The 23,482-nt window shown below is 38.5% G+C and overlaps 1 protein-coding gene across 4 annotated transcripts in view; it reads left to right on the plus strand.

Moving 5' to 3' along the window:
• The first annotated feature begins 5,106 nt into the window (after nt 1-5,106).
• Nucleotides 5,107-23,482, plus strand: part of LOC132956298 (cyclin-dependent kinase-like 5) — a 46,699-nt gene continuing 28,323 nt past the window's right edge. Inside the window, exons 1-3 of one of the 4 annotated variants that reach the window (XM_061029684.1) lie at nt 5,107-5,307; nt 8,324-8,545; nt 11,028-11,062. In XM_061029684.1, the coding sequence (XP_060885667.1) occupies nt 8,482-8,545; nt 11,028-11,062 (99 nt within the window). In that variant the 5' untranslated portion in view covers nt 5,107-5,307; nt 8,324-8,481. The remainder of the gene's footprint in view (nt 5,308-8,323; nt 8,546-11,027; nt 11,063-23,482) is intronic. The other 3 variants (XM_061029689.1, XM_061029676.1, XM_061029692.1) reach the window with 3 other exon arrangements.

Here is a 23,482-nt window from a genome sequence, read left to right on the forward strand (position 1 = left end):
TAAAAGTTCAAAAGAAAAATGCATTACCTATAATAAAGGGTTTACAATTAAAAAAAACAACAACCCTGATAACATATACACATACACATATAATATATGCCTGCAATATCTTGATCAAATATATTATGAGTTAAGGCTACAATAACGACTGGATACAAAAACTATACAATTTTAAAATATATTTAAACAAAAGTTTGAATTGGAAATATAATCAAACATTTTAATTTCTGATTTATAAACCAATTGTAATATTTTAAAAATGTGTGTTACAAAATCGGAAAAAATGTGGACAAATTAGATCCTAAATAACAAGGTCCACTCAAGAGTTTATTATAGTGAAAGTTGGTGACTTTACAGCGCGCCTGTCAATTAAAACAGGGATTACGTCATGGTCACATTATGCTAAGTATAATAACATGACTCAGAGTAACTTTCCATGACAACTTTCTTGTGTTTTCCCTCGCCCACAAATTTCCTGTTAAGCATGTTATCACGTCATAGGCCATGTGTCTAACAGTATATTTGCTCTAGTAATTAAATATGGTACGTTTATAATGAATGCATTAATAATGAGTCATTCATACATAATAAATGCCTGTATAATACAATAAGAAGGAAAGTTTCTGCTGCATTACATATAACTGTCACATCGTTTTTTATTGACCTTTTAATTTTATTGACCTTTTAATTTATTTTCTGTTTACCAAGAATTAAGTATCCTATTTAACCTCAGTGTGTAAAATCATACAAATGACTTAATGTCTGTGTGTCAACAGCAGGCCTACACATGCATGTGTATTAGTTATATTGTTACCGTAGAGGCTTTCATCAGCTGGCTCAGGTCATTGTTGTCTGCTTTTGTTCAGCAGCTGTGTCTCTGTTTTCAGAGCTGGACTCTAATAATGTGAACTGAAGAAAAGCAGTGACTTATTTGTCATATTCCAGAAAGAGTGTAGTGATATTTGAAACACAATATGTATCATATATTCCTTTACATATATTTTTAAACTTCATTGTATCTGAGATAGTCTGAGGGATGAAAACTGCTTTAAAAAAGAAGTCTCTATACTGTCCCATGTACATATGGGATGTTTACATGTGTAAATGTGATCTTGGCTTATAGTCCAGCTTTAACAGAAAGATATTGTTTCTTTTACTGAGTCATGATTGGGTGTGAATCCATGTTGTGCGCTGCTGTACAGTTTTTTTTAATTTATTTTGCACTTGCTTTCATTTTCCTATCCTTTTGAAATGTTTTTGTGTCTTTCACAATTATTTTTGTGTACTGAAGAAGAAGAAGAAGATATATTTTATTGATCCCACAAGGAAAAAAATCTGTTTTACACTCTGTTATTGAGACATGCTACACACACATAGGCTGAAATACACACATACACAAACAGGATCCTATGGACATGCACTAATGGAGAGATGTCAGAATGAGGGGGACAGGGACCGGGACTTCAACCGGCGACCCCCGGTTCCTTACCCAAGTCCCAGAGACTGAGCTACTGCCGCCCCGTTGTTTGATGTCAGCGTATCTGCAAACTGTGTCTTTTCTTTACCCTTAAGTCACACACATAAAGTTGTACTATTAATTTATTTTGTTAATTTTTTTTTTTTTTTTGAAGCACAAGGAAGACTTTTAATTGTATACTACTGTATGTATTTAAAAGGATCACACGAAATATAAGAAAACACATTATCATTATACTGACCTGAAAATGGAATCTACAATGTAATATTTTTCCACAATATTTTTTCTATTTTGCAAGAATTGTTTTGGGAATACTGTGGAAAACACAATTGTTTTTTTTCTTTGCAGGAGAGAGTAAGTAGATCTCACCGCTATGAGCAACATGACCTTTGACTGAGACATAAAAGCTAGGACACGTGTTCAAAATGTATTGTTTATGATTTCTCTATAAAAACAACTTTTGGCATCAAACCAAGCTGCTCTGACCTTTTCAACTCACTGTCTTTCTTTCTCTTTCACTTATTAGATTCTGTAGCCTGCTTCATATCCTGCATGCAAGAAGATTCTGACTTCGGGGTGAATGGATGTTTGAGCTGTAATGATGATTCCTACTGTTTATGTCAGTGATTTTTTTTATTATATAAATCATTATGAAAACATTTTACAAAGGTAAAATCTCCATCATGAATATCAGAGTATGTTCTTTTTAAATACCTGATTGCTAAACAATGCAGTCCTTCATTCATTTACTTCTGAAAGAAGATTCAAAGCTGCTCTTCTTCCTGAGGACTCTGAGGTCCTTATCTGCAGAAACAAAGCCGAGGTTGTTTCATGAGTTTGTTGTGGACAGAGTTGTCCTGTTTGTGGTTGTGGTTTGTTGGTTCAAAAGATGCATGGCGCCAAAGAACCTGATGAACCCTAAAGTCTGTGGTTTTGTAGAGGTGGAGCTGGACTCTGTGGTGGTGTGGGGGTTATAGAGGATGATGCTTTTAAAGCTACATGTGATTTTTACCGGAGCTTCCAACAAACTCTGTGACACGCTGGTCAAACTCAGGAGAGCTTTTCAAAGCAGGAACCACAAAGAACTACAGGAAGTCGTTCTGCCTGTGGTCATCACACTCCTCCATCAGAGTGCCAGACTCTTTGACTCAATATGTCACCCCAATTAGCAGCAACAGCAAACATACATCTTTTTTTTTTACTGTGCATTACTTACTTATATTTTCAGAATTTTGTGTAAAAACTAATGTTAGATTACATCAGCATATTGTAAATATTAATATTTTGTCAGCATTTACACTGCATTGCATGTTTTTGTATGATGTTAATAATGCAAGATACCCTTTCTTTGATCAAGTGTTTACTAATGATGTCGTTAAATGTTAGGGTATGATGCTAATGCAGAGGTGGTGGAATGAAATTCTAAACTCCATTCGATCTGCAGTGGCCCTTTGCACCTTTAAGAAAAAGCTAAAGACCCAGCTCTTTCATGAATAGTTATGACCTTCATGACGATGGTCTCGATATTATTGATGATGATGATGGTAATTACGATGGTTTTGTTTGATAAAGAGGACGTATAAGATGGTTTCTATACTGATTAGAGCTCTCAAGAACTGCCGTCAATGTTGTGCTTTGCCTCTGTGCAATGTCTGTCAGCACCTGTGTGTCCAATCGGACTCAAAGCTGAGTAGTCTTCTGACTCTCAAAGTGCTTTTACACCACAGGTCACACCTACCTATTCACACACTGATGGCAGATGCTGCTATGTAAAGTGACCATCAGAAGTAACACATTCATACGCTGCATACGAGGCAGCGGAAGCGACTTGGGGTTAAGTGTCTTGCCCAAGGACACATCTGACATGTTGTTGCAGGAGCTGGGGACTTGCATGATAGACATGATTGTTGCATGAACAAATTTGCAGTGGGCTATAAAATTATCAAATATTTGGAGAAAAACAGTGAAATAAAAATACCTAAATATTATAGATCTGACAGATCGATCATACAGAAATGAGCAAGACATTGTTTTTTTGTTATATTTATGAAATGTCTTCTTACTTTGGCTGGATGGAAAATTCTGGCTGGATGAAGATGTCCAGACTTTGTAAAAGATTCAGTCACTCCTGCATTGTCGATTCATTCTGAAATAAAACTAAATAAATCATGAATCATCAAACCAACCCATACAATATATTTGCATGGTTAAGTATAACAGTGTAAGTAACCTTTATGTTGATTGATCCAGTTTTAGGTTCATCCTGTAGGTGGCAGCATGGTTTCATTTGATTTCAAAGCATTAAAGACTTTTACTTCCTTCAGAGTTTTTAGAAAGTCAATAGTATTTTTTTTTATTTTCAAGAGGGATTTGTATACATATATACAGTGATTGTGTGTGTGTGTGTATGTCTATATCTATATCTATATATAGATATATATATCAGTTTTTATCAATGATAATGATGGAGAAAAGATATGTTCAGTGAAAGCATACATCGCATTGTTTTAGGGCCATCTTGGAATTTCATAGAGCAAAACATTTTTACCAATAAAGATGTTGCTTTTCGAGTACAAAGTGGAAAGTTGAACATTAAAGTCAAATATTAATGTATTGAACACAAAGACGAACATACAATAAAGTTAAATGTCAAAAATCATCAGCTTGTTTTTAAAGGTTTGTCTTTAATATACTTTGCCCTGATAGGCTAGTTTTCAATATCTGACTTCATCCTGAATAACAAATAATGTAATTCACAAAATGCAGTAAAAAAAACAGTGTTTGTGTCCCTAGGGGCATCAATCAAGCCATATTTCTCTGGGCTAAGTTAGAGTGGGGTCAACAGGGTCCTTCTCGAAGAAAAAACGTGAAAAATGATGCCATTTTCTTCATTTTGAAACATTTATTATCAAAGAATGGGAAGTATATTTCTCAATCAGTTCTCAGGGTAACCTCAGTTGAATTATGCAAAATTCCCTACATTCTAACTGCTAAAAAAGATTTTGCAGTATTTTAAAATCATTATTGTTATGAATGGGCATGACACTTCTGTGTGTCCCTTATTTCCCCCAGCAGTACTGCTGGCCACCTCACCCCTGTGCAAGCCGTCTGGATCCGCCACTGTTAGCCTACTGGTCAAAGTTTCCGACAGGGATCAATTTAAAAGCATCACATTTCCTCCTTTATTGCAAAAATGTTCCCATAAAAGTTTACTTTATAGAATTTATATGAATGTTGTCATACCCTCACACAGCAATCAAAATAACGTGAAGGTGTGAGTAACTGCAGGCCAATTACATATTTTTGCAATGCTATTTATCCATCCCTTATAATGCAACATTTCTGCTGCTATTATCACTTTGGTATGTCCCTTAGATAAATAATGTTATCATACAAAGTGCAGGGTGTGTGTGAGCTTGTGAATTATGTAATTGAGAAATTAGAACAATAATATCCCACCTCGTACGAAACACCCTCAGACCGCAGCACAGTTTCTACAGCCGTTCTGCTCTCTGATTGGTCCAAGAGGAGGAGGCGTTGAAATAAACAAGCGTTCCAAGCGCTCTCATTGGTTGTCGTCACGCCGCTCAAAACTGTTGCCTGGTGATCCTGCTCGCAGCTTGTCAACCGCACGATCCAGTTACTGTAGCTGCCTGCTGCAATGAAAATATCTCCGTTTGTGGGTGGATTTATGGGCCGAGGTCCATCATCTTTTTACCAAGCACTGACTGAGTGAGTACTTTATTTTATCAGTACACATTAAACCTCTTTCTATGGTGAGAATTTCTTCTGTTGGAGCTAACGAGGGGGAGCAGCGTTTCAAGCGTCAGGTTTGTTTTAAGCTAATTTGCGGTTTTGTGTTTTTATTTTTAGTGAAACAGGCAGAGAGCACAACTAGCTTGATTTCAAGAGAACTAACCAGAGTCCAGGCTTAAAAAACGATGTTTAAGGGAGCCAGTGTTGAACTAAGTTGGCCTGAGTGTTGCCATATGTTTGACTTGTTGGATTTATGGCTGCTTCTGCATTGAAAATGTGGGAGCTAGTTTCAATTTAATCTGTGGGCAGTGGAAGCTGACACACACACACACACACACACACACACACACACACACACACACACACACACACACACACACACACAAAGGTACAGTCCCTGTGAAAACAGTCATTTCACAGCAACATTTCTATCTTGTATCTGTGTGTAAATGGGCTGTTAAGGATGTGACAGAAGGAGCAACAGGACAGGTGAATGACAGGTATTTCTCCAGGAGGCAGTTACTTTCTCATCCTATGTGTGTTTCTGTAACATTTAACCATAAATGTAAATGTCTGCTGTTTCTTGATTCTCTAATTTAATGTATTTGTGTCTATAAATGTGTTGTTAAGTTACCTGAGTATGCACTGACGTAAGCTTTACCAACTATTTTTTTTTTTTGCAAATCCTGTACCATTATGTCTAAGTTGAATGATCATGAAGAGATATCAGGCATAGATGAACGTGATGATAGCACACTGATGATACGAGGTGGTTTAAATGTCCTGCATTTTGAATTCCACAGATTAACTCCATTACCACGCATGAGTCATTCTTCTGTTGATAGAGGAGAAATATACGATCCACAGCAGTGCCCAGTGCATTCCTGATCATATTAGCCTTCTAGGTCTGGGCCTGGGAGAGCAGTTGGCTAAAAAATCTGCTCTGAAAAACAATAGGCTGCATGCCACTGCATGGAGGAAGCACTCTGACGCACTCGTGTTTGAAAAGAACGGATGACCAAAGGCATTTTCTCTGCAGCCTTCAGTGTTTTAAGTTGAGGCTTCTATCATCCTCCTCCAGTTTTACCTGTGTTGATGGTGTGTGGCTGAGTAAGATAAGGGAGTAAAAGACCACGCAGCGATGTTTAGCGTTCAGGGAGACTGAGTTTATTTTGGTGCCGAGGTTTTGCATACTGATGAGCAGCTCCTGTGCCCACAGCTCCGTAGGAGACTGGGAGAGTGAGTAGGCTTCACGAGTCCTTGAGCTTTTCCCAGAAAGGAGAGGATGAAATGGAGAGAGTGGTATCAGGAGTCTTATCTGATTCAATAAGAGTAAAGAGTGTGAGGATACCGGAGGAGGTTCTTTAATCGCATTAACAGATTCTGTGGTGCTGTTTCACTCTGCAGAACATAAATGCACTTCCAGGCATTAATTAACGGTATTTTCCATTTGTTTTTTTGAGGTATTATGTTTGCTTTTACTCAGATTTTCTAAAGGGGCACTTCACTGATTCTACACAAGAGTGTCGGTTTACCTGACACTGAAAGGACCCAGGTCTAGAAAGTAGTTGTGTAATGTCCTCTGGGGCTCTAGATGGTGTCTTTCTAGGATCTGAAGTTAACCCTCATTATGTCATGAAGGTTATCTGATGATGTCATCGGTGTTATCATGAGAGATAAGGCATGACATTTCAAATATTTTGACAGATAACATGTGCTATCAGCTGTTTTCAGCAAGTTTTGACAGATAAGGGCATTTATCAGGAAGCAACAGGAGCTTTTAGAGGGATTACAACCTACTAACCAGATATCTGATTGCCCAAACTGAAATTGTGGTCAGGCAGCTTTGCAATGACAAAGTGAGCGGAAATGGTTGCAGGACAATGTCACATTTTACCATAGACTTTACTAATAATAACATAGACAAAGCCTGAGTGACGTCTCCCATTGGTTACTGAAGGGGGCTTTGGAAGCCAATCGATGACTGTGGCCATGTTGGAAATGCTGTCTCTATCAAACTTTCAGTCGAGGATAGACAGGAAATGTTAAGTTGTTGAGAGAGGGAATGTGCCTCTATATGCTTCTATAATGGGCGCTACACCAGGTTAACAACCAGGCCAACCCGTCCCTAATTTATTTTCAAAGGCTGTAAAACATCAAGGGGAGGGATTGCCTCATGATTGTCATCCATGAGGACATCATGTTAATGTACCCCATTCCGATACTCATAGTAGGATGCAAATACCGTATTGGTCAGTCAGGGTGGAAAAATGCATTTAGTAAGTAGTAGCTGTTAACGTTTCAATACCTCTGTATTTCAATACTTCTTGATATCAATGATTTTAAAATATACAGTCTCCATTATTTAATGATCAATACAATCAAAAAGCACAAAAGCTTTAAAAACACCACAGATCTCCTGTCATATTTTTAACCAGAAGCTGCAGTGAGGTAAAAAAGAGAGGGAGCACTCACTGTGTAAATTGTACAAATACAAAGCAATGTTTTTGTACCGAAACCATGCTGATGTGTTTGTTCAATTTAAACTATGTGCAGACGTTTTCCTGCAATTTGTGCTCATGAAATGACCAAAAAATTGGGTGCCTTTGTTGCCATGGTATCAAACCAGGTTTCTATATCGTTTTGGTTTTTACTAGTATCATATGCAAGATTAAAATTCTGGCATCATAACAACCACTAGCACTAAGAATATCAATTTAGGAATAAAGGAACACATACTGTAGTAATTGAAACACAGTGTTACCCTCTGCTGCTTTGATTGCAACTCCTCTCTCTGACTCCTGCAGATGCCCCAACTGAATGGAAGTACATTACTGAATCACTAAAGTGCCCCTTTAACTCAAGGAGACAGGGCTGTAGAGGAGCAATTTCATGTCGTTGTGGTACTACTGTCTAACTCTACAGAATGAGCTTTATAGTGTAGAATAGTCGTCTTGTTGAGCATTCATGCAATCATACATCAGGTTGACTTATCCTATACCTTTGATTTCAGCTGTTTATCTTTGCAATTGTAAAGGTAAATACAATTGTATAAACACAAACATATAATTTTCTGTCCTTGTTGTGCAGGTGAACGTGAGCCACTAAAGAAGGCATGCAGCGGATATTATGGCTAACAGCCGACACACTCCCCTCGGGAGCCAACAGCTGGCTGCCTCATACCATCCTGTAGCTGGGCCCCCTCCGCCTGAGCTCCATGCACCTCACGCATCACCCCTTTTGACTTCATGAAGATCCCTGACATCGGTGATGTGATGAATAAATTTGAAGTCCTTGGGATTGTGGGTGAAGGTGAGACGTCTGATTTTATTCACGTTATGAAGCATATTTTGTTTATTTACAGTCTGCAGCGGTGAGTCCAGTCGAGTCTCTAGCCTCAGCTGTTGATGTGCTGTGAAACATGCACTCACAGGGCTTTTCAGTGAGCAATCATTTGATTGTTTTTATCCAATTTGCCTGTGGAACAAGGCTGTTAAAAGCCTGATGTGTTGTTCATGACTGTGCAACTCAATAAGGTCAAGGACAGTTTTTAAAATATTTATTCACGAGGAAGGATTTTAACATGCAAAAACTGAAGCTAGGTGACCTGAATGTTTCCTTTTGTGTTGTTATGAAGGTGGTTTTTCTGATTCAGTTTCCTTGCTGTAAATATCAATGGGGCAGGGTGGTTTGAAAGTTAAAATCCCCTCAACATGCTCCTCACTGCTTTTCTCTTCCCCCTTGAGCCTCTTGGTTGATATAAAGTGGCAGGAGCCCTGAGGTGAAGCCACCCACTTGTCCCAGTTTTTAACACCCGTACTCCCACATCCTAGAAGTTTTATAATGTGCGTATAATGTGTCCCTAGAAGACACAGGGAAACTTAGAGCTGCATTTTGAAGGGCTGAATGGCCGACCAAAGATGACTTGTTCTGGAAGGAAGTCAGCACTTTTTGTGCCACATTAAACTGTAAAGTTGTAGAAGTTTTCCTCTGCAGCTCTACTCTCTTGCCCCTGCACTCACAGCACAGTGTGCTCCACTCAATCCAGCATCATGGATTTTTTCCTCAGTGATCTTGAGGTCAGTCAATTTTGCTAATCATTTAGCACTGAGTGCAGCATGTCGACTCACTCCGGCTATTACAAATACACAGAGCCTTATGTAATTATATCGAGCTCCTTTATTGAGGACGGAAATGGATGGAGCAAAACTCCTGGTGGTTTTTCTGTTTTTAGCACATAAAAATCAGGTTGTTTGGGATTTGTAAGACCTTTATATTTCCATGGATTTGTCTTGTTGCACAGTCTTGCAAACAGTAGGTTTTCCATTGGTGAAAACCAATATTGAAGATTTTAGAGTAAGCTTACAAATATTATTAATGCCAAAAGTTACATCAAGTTTGTGTCCAAGCTGATTTCAGTCCTCTTGATTCGTATTTAAAATGATAAAAAGCATATCTCTTATATTTCTTTAAAATAATTCAGTGATATCATCAATGTATGCTTTTAATTTGTAGCCATTTGATACAAACTGATTCACTTGTATCAATGAAAAAACACTTACCCAACAAACATTTCTTGAAGAACTTGTAATAAATGTTGACTGAAGATGACCATGGCTAAGTTTTGAAACTTTTTAGGATCCGGCAATTCATAACAAAATATAGAAATATTAGGACCTTCAGAAAACTGAGGACAAATATTGCAAATTTAGAAGATTTTGAGCAAACAAACAAGACGAAGATGGAGCCAAAGGTCATAATCCTGGAATAATTTACAACCTCCCATCAGAAACTTGTCTTGAATTTCTGTTCCTCATCCACTTTTGGTCTTATATATTCAACGGCACAGAGAAAAAAAAAAAAAAGTAGAAGAAGAAAATTGATAACAAAAGATGAAGGGCTGCAGCTCCCTGGATTGCTAAATATTCAATGTGCTGTGTGTAACCTAAGGTAGGGTTTTAAGATGTTTTTCATGTTTTTAAAATGAAAGAATGTAGGAAATAAGACTGAAAATGTGAGCCTTTCTTTTAACAATCATTAACAGTGATGCAAAGAACATTCTATAGTTGAAATGTTAAAAGATGCACACATCGTTCTAGGACTGAAACTTATTACAGTACCACCTCCTGCAGCGTTACAACATGTTTGCACGTTTCTGTCTCAGATTTGGTGTTTTCTGCACCCTAACCATGTCAGAGAGACTGTTAGTATACGTAAGTATCCTCGTGTAGAGCCAAGATGACTTCCTGTGGCTCTGATGAGCTGCTGAAGGAGCACGGAGCAGTTTGTCATATGCCTGCTCAGTTCATGAATTCCTCTTGAACCCTCGGGGGGATTTGTGTGTGTGACTGCCAGGGTCGATAACATCAGAACTACAGTAGCCTGCCAACACTTGTGTCCTACTTTCTGAGCCACCTGTCCTTTTATAGTGGGGGATGTTTTTCTTTAATTCATGTGAACATATGAGAAGCTTTGACAAAGAGAGTTTGAAGTCTGTTTCTCTTGTACTGAAGCAATATGTTTAAATAAAAGGAACTTCGTAGATTCTGGACTTATGATCTAGCTCTCTAAACTCTCTAAATCCAGGAAGTCGTTGTTTTCTCATGCTGGAATTGCAAACCCCCATTTTTAAACCAAATGAATGCTGTTGTTTCTATAATTATTTCATGTGGGTCTGCTTTTACGTAAGGTAGCTCCACTTGAACATGTGGACTTATTGTGTTGAATAAGTCAACATTTTGAAAAGTATTCAAAAGCCATGGTCAGTTAAAACTATGGTTTGATTTTCTCTTAGGTGCCTATGGTGTTGTTTTGAAGTGCCGACACAAGGTAAGATCTTATACCCTTGATTATAACCACCTCACATTTTGTCTTGTTAAACCATTTCATTCATCAATCCTTGTAAACAATTACTTTACCATTGGAGAAAATAACTACATCTGAGATTTTGGAGTGAGCTGAAAACTATTTAGAATATATTTCAAACATGGGAAAGCAAGAATGTGGAACCAAAAAGCCAATGTAGATTAAAAAAGACAAATCTGGTGACCTCTTTTTTATCCCATTGTCAACAATTTCCATGAATCAGCTAAAAACCAACAATAATGTGATTCTATTAGAACATTGAGCCATTGACACATTTTTAATAGCTTTGTTCATTACTATTAAAAACCCGTCAATGAGCCTAAATGTTGCACCAGATGACATGTTACTTTGTTGCCACAAAAACACACACAACACACACAGTTAATTTTTTTTTTCTTTTTACAAAATCCCACATTAATGGTTCTAAAGCCCAGAAAAACTCACCAGTTCCAAATCTGGACTCAATCGCAATGAGAAATAGTTGTGTAAAATGTCTTCGACTGGAGTCTATTTGAGACCCAAGATTATTTAATGCTTTTAGAAACTGTTAAATTACAAATATATGACCTGATCTGTCTTGATGTCGAACCTATGAGGTTAGCTTGGAGCCAACGTCATGCTCAGTAAGTCACACAAAAACACTGTTGGTTTTGGTCTTCTTCTTCCTGACCATAACAAATACATATACACAAAGATGGACAATGTGTCCTGTGTGTTTATCTGACAAAAGGGCGACTTGTAAAGCTCAATTTGTGAAGGATCAGAATGTCCTGCAGAAGCCCAGAGATGTTGGCCTCAGTGTGTGTTTATGGTTCATGTAAGGTGACTGGTTTTAACACACCTGGGTAATCCATGTTAGTTTACTGCAGTGGTCCTTAGCTGTAGATTTACCGTAATGCTTTAAGTGGCTCCCATGGCTGGCTTGATAATTAATTGTAGCCTTTTGTCTCTGCTTGGAATAATCGCTGAAGAGGATCTGCTTTGAATAGAAACACGTTTGTCAATTTAAATTCATCCTCTCCTCTGCCACTTCATTCACTCACGTAAAAGCAGCTGGAATATGCTATTTTGCATTAAAGCAATTAAGTTTCTAGACAAAAGAATGAGAAAAAGAAAGGGAAAAATAACAAAACAATAAAACAGCAGGGCTATGAAAAGCAGGCGACCCACACTGCAGCTACAGCTTTGTCATCTCAGCCCATTTAAGGAAGAGGCTGTGCCACGATTTGACGACAATCCAGCATGAATAAGAGAGACTAACTACCTCCTACTTACAGAGATCTGCAGGAAACAAAACACTTTCTGAGCTTTCCTCATCAAAATCCTTGATGCTTCTGCTGCTCAGCAGTATGCAATCTGCTGCCTTCATTACAATGTGTGTTGCAGCGATGACCTCACTCTGTGTATCCATTAGCACAGGTTTTCTGATGAAGGCAGGTTAGCTTTAAGTGTCAGGAAGGAAAAAGGCAGCAGTACCAGACTGGATGTTGAGCGAGAGGAGAAAAATAAGAAAAGTTGCGCTTTAAGCCAGAATCACAGCCTATAATTACTGCGCTTCATTGTTCAGACTGATTGATCCTGGGCCCAGGCGGCTGCAAAATGCCAATGTTTCCATTTTATACAAGAGAACTTCCATCAATAGACCTCAGTTTGGTCCACACAACAGACGGAGGCTGTTTCTTTGTCTGCAACACGTCTTCATTGTGTGAAAATCTGTCATCAGCATCATCATAGCAAATATTTATCATCCTGAACGAATGAGGATTTTGTTTTTGACAAACACTTGTTCAGTGAAAGGTTGATCAGAACATTTGATATAAAAGCCCACAAAAAAACACATCAGATGCTCTGCTGAGGATTAGAACATGGATATTCTCCAATATAGAATCATATGAAAAAAAAAAAATCAGTCTCTGTATCCAGTTTGGCCTTTGGCACTGGATTGGATATAATTTTATTAGATAGTAAATGTCATGTTCTTCACATGTCCAAAGGTCATTAGTGCTACTGATGCATAGGACTTAATATGTGAATGTCTTTTTAGATAAAGTATATAGGATCTGGCTTTGTGTTTAGGTAGATGTTAGCTTTTTATTTAACACTCTAGCATTAGTAGAAGTAGTTCAGTATAAAAGCAGAAGTAAGGATGCACTGATGCATCAATTGAATATTGGTATTGGCCGATAAAAGCCATGTTGGAAAAAACTGGAAAGAGGAGAGACAGCTAGCAATGACTAATACATCAAATCACATTTAGAATATCTCGTTTAGAAGAAGTAATGAAAAAAAAACATGTATTGGTATCCAAATCGGCTAAATTGTCATTTAATTTATAAAATCAGTATTGGCCTTATTTTTACAATTGATACAGCCTTGAAGTAAAGTCAATTTTCTTCCCCACATAGGAAAAGAAATAAACAAAATCTGATTCAGATGTGCAGAAAACAATCTCAAATAAAAGTTGCAAACTTGAAGATTTCAGCTAAATAAATGTCTCATCAGTCATTTTTTCAGATAAGTTGGCAAAATTGTGATTAAACATATTGGTAACTAATGAATGCCACTGAAGTATGTTAATATGTTGTAATTAACAAGGGGCACAAAGTGAAAATCCAAAGGGGAGAAAATACAAAATAGATAAAACAGTCTGTGAGGGACCCTGTTTGGATCTCTTTTGGTCCACCATTCCCCCAGCTGAAAAAAAACCCCTAATGTCTACTGAAAGCGGATGTTTGTGCACTTTTGGAAGCACAGTGGCTTTGGCTGCTTCTGGTTGCTATGGTACAGAATATCCACAGAAGTAAAGATGTCGTTGCAAGTTAGATTACCTGCTGTGGATGGAGGGAAGGCTGAAGTATGTAGAGGGAGTGAACAGACCTGTAGGTATGTGGGATACTCAGGGACCCGTTGATGTTGTTCAGTACCTGCAGGCGTCATGTAGGATGTGAAGGTTGAGGTGTTTGTCCCGCCCCTCCCCCACTGTGATTTGACAGATAATAAGTTACAGTGTCAAGTGAAGTGTTTTACCCAAACTTGAGCATTTTGAAACAATCAGCTGTGCAATGGTCAAAACAGAACCGTCTTGCTGCTGGCGGAAGTAGCGGCTTACAAATATCAGGTTTCTGTCTTTGCAAAGGATTAAAAAGGAAGACTGGCTTCAGTTAGAAAACACTTGTTGGACACAGGGGCTACTGAGGTGTTTGAGAATTGTATTTTCTTTTTCAAAAGAGTTTAAATAAAGTCATATAATGTGAAAGTACAAAATAGAATCACCCAATTTTGTTAATCAAATTTGGCTAAGACACTAAAGGCTCTAAAGCTGCAGCACACAGCCTCACACCGTGTCCTAACAGCATGTGACTCAAGCAAGTGTGAGCTACAAAATCAGCTTTATGAAATCGTTTCCTATTTGAGTGTCCTAACAGCCTGCAAGCAACGCAGCACAAAACAACACGATGCAACACACCGTTTTTAACTCAACGGCCGTTTAATATTTCCATTCCTGTGGCACACCTATAGACATGGAAGAGGAACGAGGAAGGAGGGGGCTCTACATGCCCTGGAAGTGTCTAACAGGAAAACTTGCCTTTGGTTTTATTTAGCTTTTCTCTCACTCAACAGAGCTTGTAAGCTTGTTTAAAAAAAATGTAGATAGTGGTGCATTGAAGAAGCTGTGCTTTGACTTGTGTTAACACAGGAGGAAAACTTTATTCAGCTCAACACAAGCCGTTTATTGAGGAGCCTTTGAGGGATGTGATTTGAGTCAATGTCTCGTCAATACGAAGTGCCACACTTGTCCACCTTCAATACAAAAGCACCACATCATGCAATGTTTGCAAGGGAAAACTGAAATTCACAGAGCTAAGCTAAGAAGTAAATATTTAACGAGGGCAGTGTGGATAGCTAATGTTGGATGCTGCGCGATGTGACTTGATATCCAACATGGCCGTGCTGTTAGGACACAGTGTCAGACAGTGAAAAAGTTTAAAACTAGCTTGGACTCCGATGATTTAAAAAAAAAATTCTCTTTGTCTGCCTAATAAATAATGAGGTCTCTGTTTGCTAACAATATGTTTTGGTGGTGTTTGCCAGCTGTCTCCCTCAATGGCAAAAAAATGTCCCATATAATTCAGATTTGAATCACTTTAAGGTGAAAAGTTCTTCGTTTCAACATCCTCAATGTAAAATAACATATAGATGATCAGCGTTGTTTGAAATAATCTCTTAGTTGGATTGTTACTTCCCCGTTTTGTTTAAACTCTGAAACAGATGCAAAGTAGTCATTTTTAATCTTCATAGAAGAAGATTTAACCCTCCTACTGGCTCCTTCTGATTGGACAATAGTGTGCATCACTGCTAAACAAAACAGCTGATTATGGGTTCTGGTCTGCGATGTATTTACCGTGCTGTTTCATTTAGAACTCGCTGTGTTTTCATCACTTGATTCCACGTGAATTCATGCAGCCAATTTGGAATATCTTTTTTAATTAGCTTATTACCATTTCTTTATTTGTCAGGCATATAACAAAGGAGTAACAATCCCCAGGAAGTCTGGCATTTTGCTCAATACGTGGGCTTGTTTGTGTGTTTGAGATCCATTATATATGCAGCTCTGATCGAGTATGTGTTGGTAAGTTTTACTGCTGGACGTGTGAGAGCACAAGAGGGATGAGTTCTCTGGATGCAGATCAATGTGGACCAGTGCCATCTGGAAATATCGTATTGTTAGTGTGAATGGACTGACATGTTTTTTCAAGGGCTAACTCGCAGCTCCGTGCTGCATAATTATGTGTGCATACATGCAGACGTGGGCGAACAGTCAAACACACACTCCATGCATCAGTACACACACACACACACACACACATGCCGACACTTACAAAGCAGAATAATACACAAGCTTATCAAGGGGTTTGGTGCTGCTGTGACTGAATGCACTGGCCAGAGAAAATGGCTGTGTCTGTATGTAACGATCGCTGCTGAGTTGCAGCTGCTCGTGCTTTCAGAACGTACTTATCGCCCAGAGACACGCCCCTCAAATTTGGTTTATACAGTACGTGTATTTAACAGGAATAATTAGATCCAAGAAAGAGCCGGGGACAGATATAGAACGGATGTAATGTGTAGAGAGTGTATTCACCGACGCTCACCCAGACTGTTAAAGAGGCTGACAGTGTGTGTACCCTGCACATGCTCCATAACATGGCAACACAAGAGTCAGCTTGGTATGAAGTGACCGTGGTTAAGATTTTTATGAATCTGTGGAGTCCAGCTTGTTTTTAAGATTAGTTCAGTGTTTATCTTTAACAAAGTTTTTACCACAAGCCGAGTTGTCAGAAGTGGTCTCATCATCTCAAGAATAAGCCAACTGTGTATTAACATTAACATTGTAGTAATGCAGTTTCATTTGAAACACAAGTGTTTCTTCAATGCGCCTCAGGGGAAACGTCAAGTCAAGAAGGGCTTCAAGCAGAGCTGCTGCCGAATTTAAATCAGATGTCCATTTTCTAAATCCTAGTTAGATATGAAGAAGATCTCAAAAAACCTCAAGTGACACGACTTACTGTTTTAGAAAGTTGTTGGCTGAAAATCTTTTAATGTCTGTGGCCAAAAGTGGTCTCTAGGGGGTGACATATTGAGGTTGAGATTTTCCAGAGGTCACACAGATTACTGCTGCAGACATTCTGTAGCTGACACTAGGCCTGCACCATATGAGAAAGTATATGATATGTGATAACATTGTTCAATATCGCTATAAAGAAATGAATTGGGATAAATAAACAAAAAAATAAAGAGTGAATATTAGCCATAAAACACAGCTTCTATCTATCTATCTGCTGTTCTTCATGTTTGACACAATACCTGTGTTTACAACTCGTCCCTCTTGAATCCAAAATAAATCCCCCAAATCCTTTTTTTTTCTCAACAAAATTGGAACCAATGAATCAAAGGGTAGCTAATGGTAAGCTTTGGCTTCATGTGACTTCATCAACATAGTGTGAAAACATGAACATTATACTCAGGCCTCCAACCAACAGATGTAATGTGTACATGCAGAGGGAGAAAGCATTGCCTGACTACATTCAGCGTGTTTTTTTTGCAATAAAATCTGACTTGTGTTTATTGCAAGTGCTTGTATCATGATAGGGATTAAATCGTGATTAATTGTGCAGCCTTGGCTGACAAACAATGACTGATTCTCAAAGATGTTTCTTTTTTTTTTGTTGGAGAAGTTTTGTAGTGTTGGCTCTGGTTTGGAGGTTTTACTATTTCCGTTCAAAGTGAAACAACCAATCAGCTGTTTGAGGGATTATCCTTCTGATGTCCAGAGAAAGTCAATCTTATTGATGATCCTTTGACTCTTCCACCATAAGACTGCATTTTCTAATTGTTACATATTGATAACACATTGATGAATATGTTCAATGCTTATTTCAACCACTTTCAACATATTTACCAATCGTGGTATCAGGACTAGCACCATTACAGTGATACAAAAAAATACACATGATGGCGGCCGTTTGGGCAACATCTACCTTGTTTATCATAATATCTACACAGACAGATTAAAAAATGACAGGTTTACCTCATTATTCTACATCTAAAACAGTATCTAATGGCATTTTTATTTTGAGAATCACACAGTTAACAATCTTTCCACAGTTGCTCATCATGCATGTGCTTTTCATTCACAGTGCTGATAACATGCTGCTGGTGTTTTCTGTGTTAATTCACTTTGTTGACCAAACTGAATACACTTTTCTACCTGCTCCATTTTGACCCTGAGTTCCCTGACACAATACTAGGAGCGTTTGCTCAGTGTAGATTACAGAGCAGGCTAACCTAGCGAGGCTCTTATTTTACCCAGAACACAGTTGTTTGTTTAAACTGGAGGTGTGTGTGTGTGTGTGTGTGTGTGCGTGTGTGTCCGTGTGTGTGCGTGTGTGTGCGTGTGTGTGCGTGTGTGTGCGTGTGTGTGTGTACATGTTCAGCAATTTAATCGTTTACATTTCACAGGAATGAGTTCTGTTTATACCCTTTAGTCAGCAGAGAGTAGTTCAGGAGTTTATCTTTTCAATCACATAACTGGACACTTTTATGTAAATGAATTAAAAACCATAATTATCTAAATTGTGATACAGTTATTATCTGATGCAGAGTTTTGTCTCTTTACTTTATTTAGATGCTCGATTCTGCTGAAACAACACTGCAGAACTACTGGCAAAACCAACTTTAAAATAATTGTTATAAAGTTAATTAAGGCAGCGATTTTTGTGTCCTTGAAACTTTTGAAGTTTTCTGTTTGTCTCCTCCTTGAGTCTTGGACCTGAAGCACTTTGTGTTTAGTTAGAAACTTTACCCTGAAGTGAGTCAAATACAAAAAGGCGTCTCTCCAGCAGCTAATCTAAATCCTGGATTAGGCTTGTACACAGCCATAGGCGGTTCATTAACATTGCATGGCTGTATGGGAAATGCAGAAGAGAGGGGGTAAACATAGCTGTGGCATAGTGTTTATTTAAGCGTGGAACACCTCTCAGGAATGCACACTACACACACAGCGTCACCCTGAATAGGCTTATCATCCTGTGAACGCATTTACCCCGCCACTCTGACTACACAGAGGTAAAACATTGACAGCATCAGGGCTCTGTCTCCTCGGGCAGCCTGCTACATGACTCAGATTAGACCATTTGAAGCAATTATCTTTAATATGTTGAAATCAATCGTAGGAGATTAACAGAATTATGTAAAGCCCTGGCCCTGGCTGCGGAGGTGTTCTGGCTACATTATGATTGGACCTCGGCCAGAGTCAGAGAAGTGTAAATGCAGCCTTTTAAGTACTTATTGACAAAAAGTACTTGCACACGCAGAAGAAACGTCATGAGTCTCCAGGACAATAGGAAGGACCATTTTTACCCTTTAAATCACCGGTTAAATCAGTGTTTTATCAAATGTGCTGGCTGCTACATGAAGATATTTTGTGAGAGGAGTCATCCTTTGCGTCTATAAAAATCTGAAAAGATGGATCTTCTCCATATCAAAAGAGACATTTGGCACAGACTGTAGGCTTACTAAGCTCTAGGTAAAATCACGCCTGCCATGTTTATGTTTGTTGACATGATACATACCTGCTTACCTGCTTACCTAATTGCCTGCTTGGCACACTGCAAATTTTAAAATGAGATCCCATTATAGCGTTCACATAGAAACAGCAGGTGTACATTCAGGTCTGTGAACATGTTTATGATCCAGAAAATACATACACATTTAGGTTGTGTTTAAATGTCCTTAGCTGCCATTTAAGAATTTAAACATGCAAAACGCCAAAATGTCAGAACTGTAGATCACGAGTTGATGCATCATGTATCACGCATGTTATGTTTTCATGGATATAAATAGCAACATGAGAAAAGCTTGCCACCCACAGTACACAGAAGTAAGTATTTGAAATGCTGCAAAATTAAGATTCCCCATCATATTTAGAACGTATTACTGTATTACTATTTTACTGTAAACAGAGTTTAGATAGATTATGGATGAGGCCAAATTATGCCAGGATAACCAGGTTAAGAGCTGTAAGTTACAGTTTTTTCCCCACTGTGCCAATGAGACTACATTCAAACTGCAAGCCATAATGCTCAATTCAGATTCATTGCTCAGATGCGATATTTTTGTTAAAGTTCATGTTATACTTTTTAGGTGTGGCCTGAATCAGACTCCTGTATGAACTATTCCCGGTCTTGAACTGACCTGCATGCACAAAAGAACAACAACAAAGACACGCAGCACGGTGTTTACAGAGGGCAATATGGAGCTGGTTTACATTATTATGATGAAATTGATGTGCAGTGGAAGCAAGCCAATCTGTGAGCAGATGATTGTAAGGAGGAACCGAGTCAACATTTTATTGATGGTGTTGAATGGTTGTCTTGTTGCTGAGGAGATTTATGTTTATGAGGAATTAATGTCTCCTGCTGTCCCGCCTCGCATGAACTGTGACGAGTGCCACTTCGAGTGAGGTCAAAGTATCGTGACCTGGCCTTTTAGGCTGATGTCACATTGGCAAAGATCCGACCTGTATCTGATGTTGGACCACATAATAAGTGGCCCATATCCAATTTGAAAAAATCGGATTTCATGATGCAACTTGTGCTGTTCAAATTGTGAATGTGTAGCACTCTGTAACGGAGCTTGTGATCTACAGACTACAGGCTATTATGTAACTGATGATACTATACCTGCATGATAGATAGAAACACAGTGAGATGAAACTGAGGAAAGTCATATTAACATGGGTCACTTATGGTCTGAACCATGGGGGCTAGTCTATCGGAGCCTCCACTACAGGAGGTCTTTCCAGTAAATGTAGTTATTTTTAATTTTTCTACAAAGGTAGTTAAGGCGGAGTGTTATTAATAGCCTTAACTTTAAAGCTATGTGGGAATAAGTATATTTAATATTAAGTTGTATTTATATCAAACGTGTTTTTCTCTCTAAATTAATTTAGTCTTTGCAACAAACAACTTTAATCTGCTCAATTTATCCAGGCAGACACAAACACGACTACGCCTCATGTTTTGAAAAGTTCCACTCGATTTTCCGTTATTTATAAGAGTTCAGCACAGAATCAGCAGCAAGCAGCCTTAAATTAACATTATTAAAACTAGGCCATGAGAAGCTTCAGTTTTTGATTGGAGCAAGATGCATTTACAAGAGGGATGTACGGACAGTTTTTATGAATAAATGAAACATCTGATTAAAACAGGTCGGAAATGTACTTGGGTGGCCCGCCCAGGTATCGTCTATGTATGGGAACCCTAGGGTTAGGGGACAGGGTTAGGGTTTTTTAGGGATTGTAATGTACTTGTGCTGTAGAAGGGTCACTAGTTCCCAAATTTTGCTGTCAATCATAATGTCTCTATTTTTTAGCGGTTGTCAGGTGATGTAAATTGTTTTGAAGAGTATTCCATGGTGGGTGCCACTATCTTAAGCTGTTTTTGCCCTTGAGGCCTCTCAGCCAGTCACGTGACTGAAAGCTACAGTATTAATTAGCTTACCTAGGGAGTAGCACCAGTTAGTCTTGGGCCAGTGCAGAGGGCAAGACTCAAAGGTTAAGAGATATATGCAGAAGTTCAAGGGTAAAGTGTAGGGTGAGTTCAAGCTAAATCAAAGCTGGCACTCTTTATGCTTTTTTTTTGTTTTATTCACACTGAAGCACTTTATTTAATGTTATGACAAGGGTCAGTGCGGGTCACATAATGACTCTGGTGAGGTTGACCTGGCTGGTGGGCTGCCTGCTGTTGTTCACTGATATAGACAATAAGGTCTGACCTTGTTTTGGCAAATCCTACAGCAGTACAAAGTTTTTTTTATTTTACATTTACTGTGATGAGTTATATGAGCTGAAGAGTTGGTGGAGGGTCCTGAAGCTAGACTGGTGAGAACCACTCTTTAAAAAGATATAACTGTCATTACCCATATACTCCCACACGTCTCTATGTTGGGATGGATGTTAAAATGTCCTGATACTAGAGGGTGCTGTTGTGTGCAGACCTCAATTTTTCAGTTCCAGACCAATCTCTGCCCAGCTGTTCAGTTGTTGCTGTCTGTCCCTGTGCCCTGGCAAGGTTACATCATATATGTTTACTGTTCTTAACCAACTCTCATAATCTTTTCTCAAGCCATTTTCCAAAGTATTCTTTTTCGTTGGGTTTAGCTGGTCTGGCTTGAAATGTTGGCTACACTGTTCAACACTGCCCCCACAATTTCTGGTGTTTTTGCACTGTGCAATAATACCAGAGAGAGTACAGGGGGAAGGCTCTGTCTGTATGTGTATCGGACATAGAGCATAAATGAGCTTAAAAGTGACGCTAATTTGGTGCAGCTGACCCTAATGCATCTTGATAACAAAAGCCAATGTGATGAAGGCATGATAATGTAAAAGGAAAGACATCAGTTTGAGTTGATTGTTGACTAGATTGACTTCTGACAGAATTGTGCACACCTTCTTTGACATGTGTGACTAAACAGACAGCCAAGTAAACAAGTAAATCAATTTCTCAAATACCATAAATTGTCATGTTGATAAATTGTATTCTGCAGAGAACAACACACACAGTTTGAATCATCAATCATGCCTCATCAATCACCGGGAGTAAAAAAAACAGCAAGACGTCTTCTGAGTTGCAGAAAGCATCACATGTGCCGTTGACTCATCCTATTATTAGCATGTGAGTGAGAACATATGTGGCACATGCCAAGAGGACTCTACAGGCACAAAGATCACTGCTCATGTGAAATGCTGCTGGCAGCTCCAGGATGGCAGGAAGTCGTATTTTCCTGGCAGGGTTTAGTTCACAGAAGCCTCCAAGGCGACTGACTGATGCCAACACTGAGATATCCTTACTGAACATGTTAGTGGTGAAGCAACATGCACAATACTGTCAGTTATTTCAGACATCATACAATATGTCATGGCGTGGTGACTAAACAAACACTTGATTTAAGTGTTTCTATACTTCCCCCTCAGCCTTCAGTATTCAGTCCTTTGAGTCGGCTATCACTTCGGTTGCTTCTGCTACCAATGAATCCAATGAGTAGTGCACACTTTTAAAAAAAATTCAATTAAAAACATTATTTTGAACCTCTGTGGGGTTTCTTCTACAGGCTCTCTGTCTTGTATTAAGAGTGAGGTCCTCTGTCCACCAACACCATTTCAATTACAATTTCAAAACTGGCCCTAGCATCAGCTGTTGTTACTGGCTCTCATTTCAAAATAGTTTCACTTTTGGAACACTGATGCGCTTGGGTTAGGGACTGTCAATAATTGTTGAAGAGTCTTTGTGTTAAAGTTATACATTCTCCAAATTTAAGGGAATTTGTCTTTTTTGGATTCTCAGAGTACGCCCAAGTTTTCCAGTAACTCAATCTATTTCCTGTTTGGGTCCAGTTAAAGGGCAAGCTAGCAGAGCCTGGCTTTCCAGTCAATGCACAAAGCTAACTGTTGGCAGTAGAATATTTACAGTGCAGAATTTATAGTTAAGTTTAATTATTAAAAGTGCCATGGCGAAGAAAACTGGCTGTATAGTGTGAAACTGTCTTCGCACACAATTAAACTGTTAATGTATTTCATATTATTATTATTATTATTATTTTTTTCAAAACTTCAAATCAAAGGACATTAGGCACAGTTACCATTAAATACAATATGACTATTACAATGCAAAGGATCTCAGGTATTGTGTTATTCAGATTTATTTTGCAGTCTTTTGTGAAACAGCACTGTGAAAAATATCCCTACAATTCCTAAGGCCTATTAAAGAAAAAAAGACAACAGTGAACACACGTGTTATCGATAAAGTGGCTCATCCTCCTGTCTGTCTG

The sequence above is a fragment of the Labrus mixtus genome, chromosome 3, assembly GCF_963584025.1.
Source record: "Labrus mixtus chromosome 3, fLabMix1.1, whole genome shotgun sequence".
Lineage (NCBI taxonomy): Eukaryota > Metazoa > Chordata > Actinopteri > Labriformes > Labridae > Labrus > Labrus mixtus.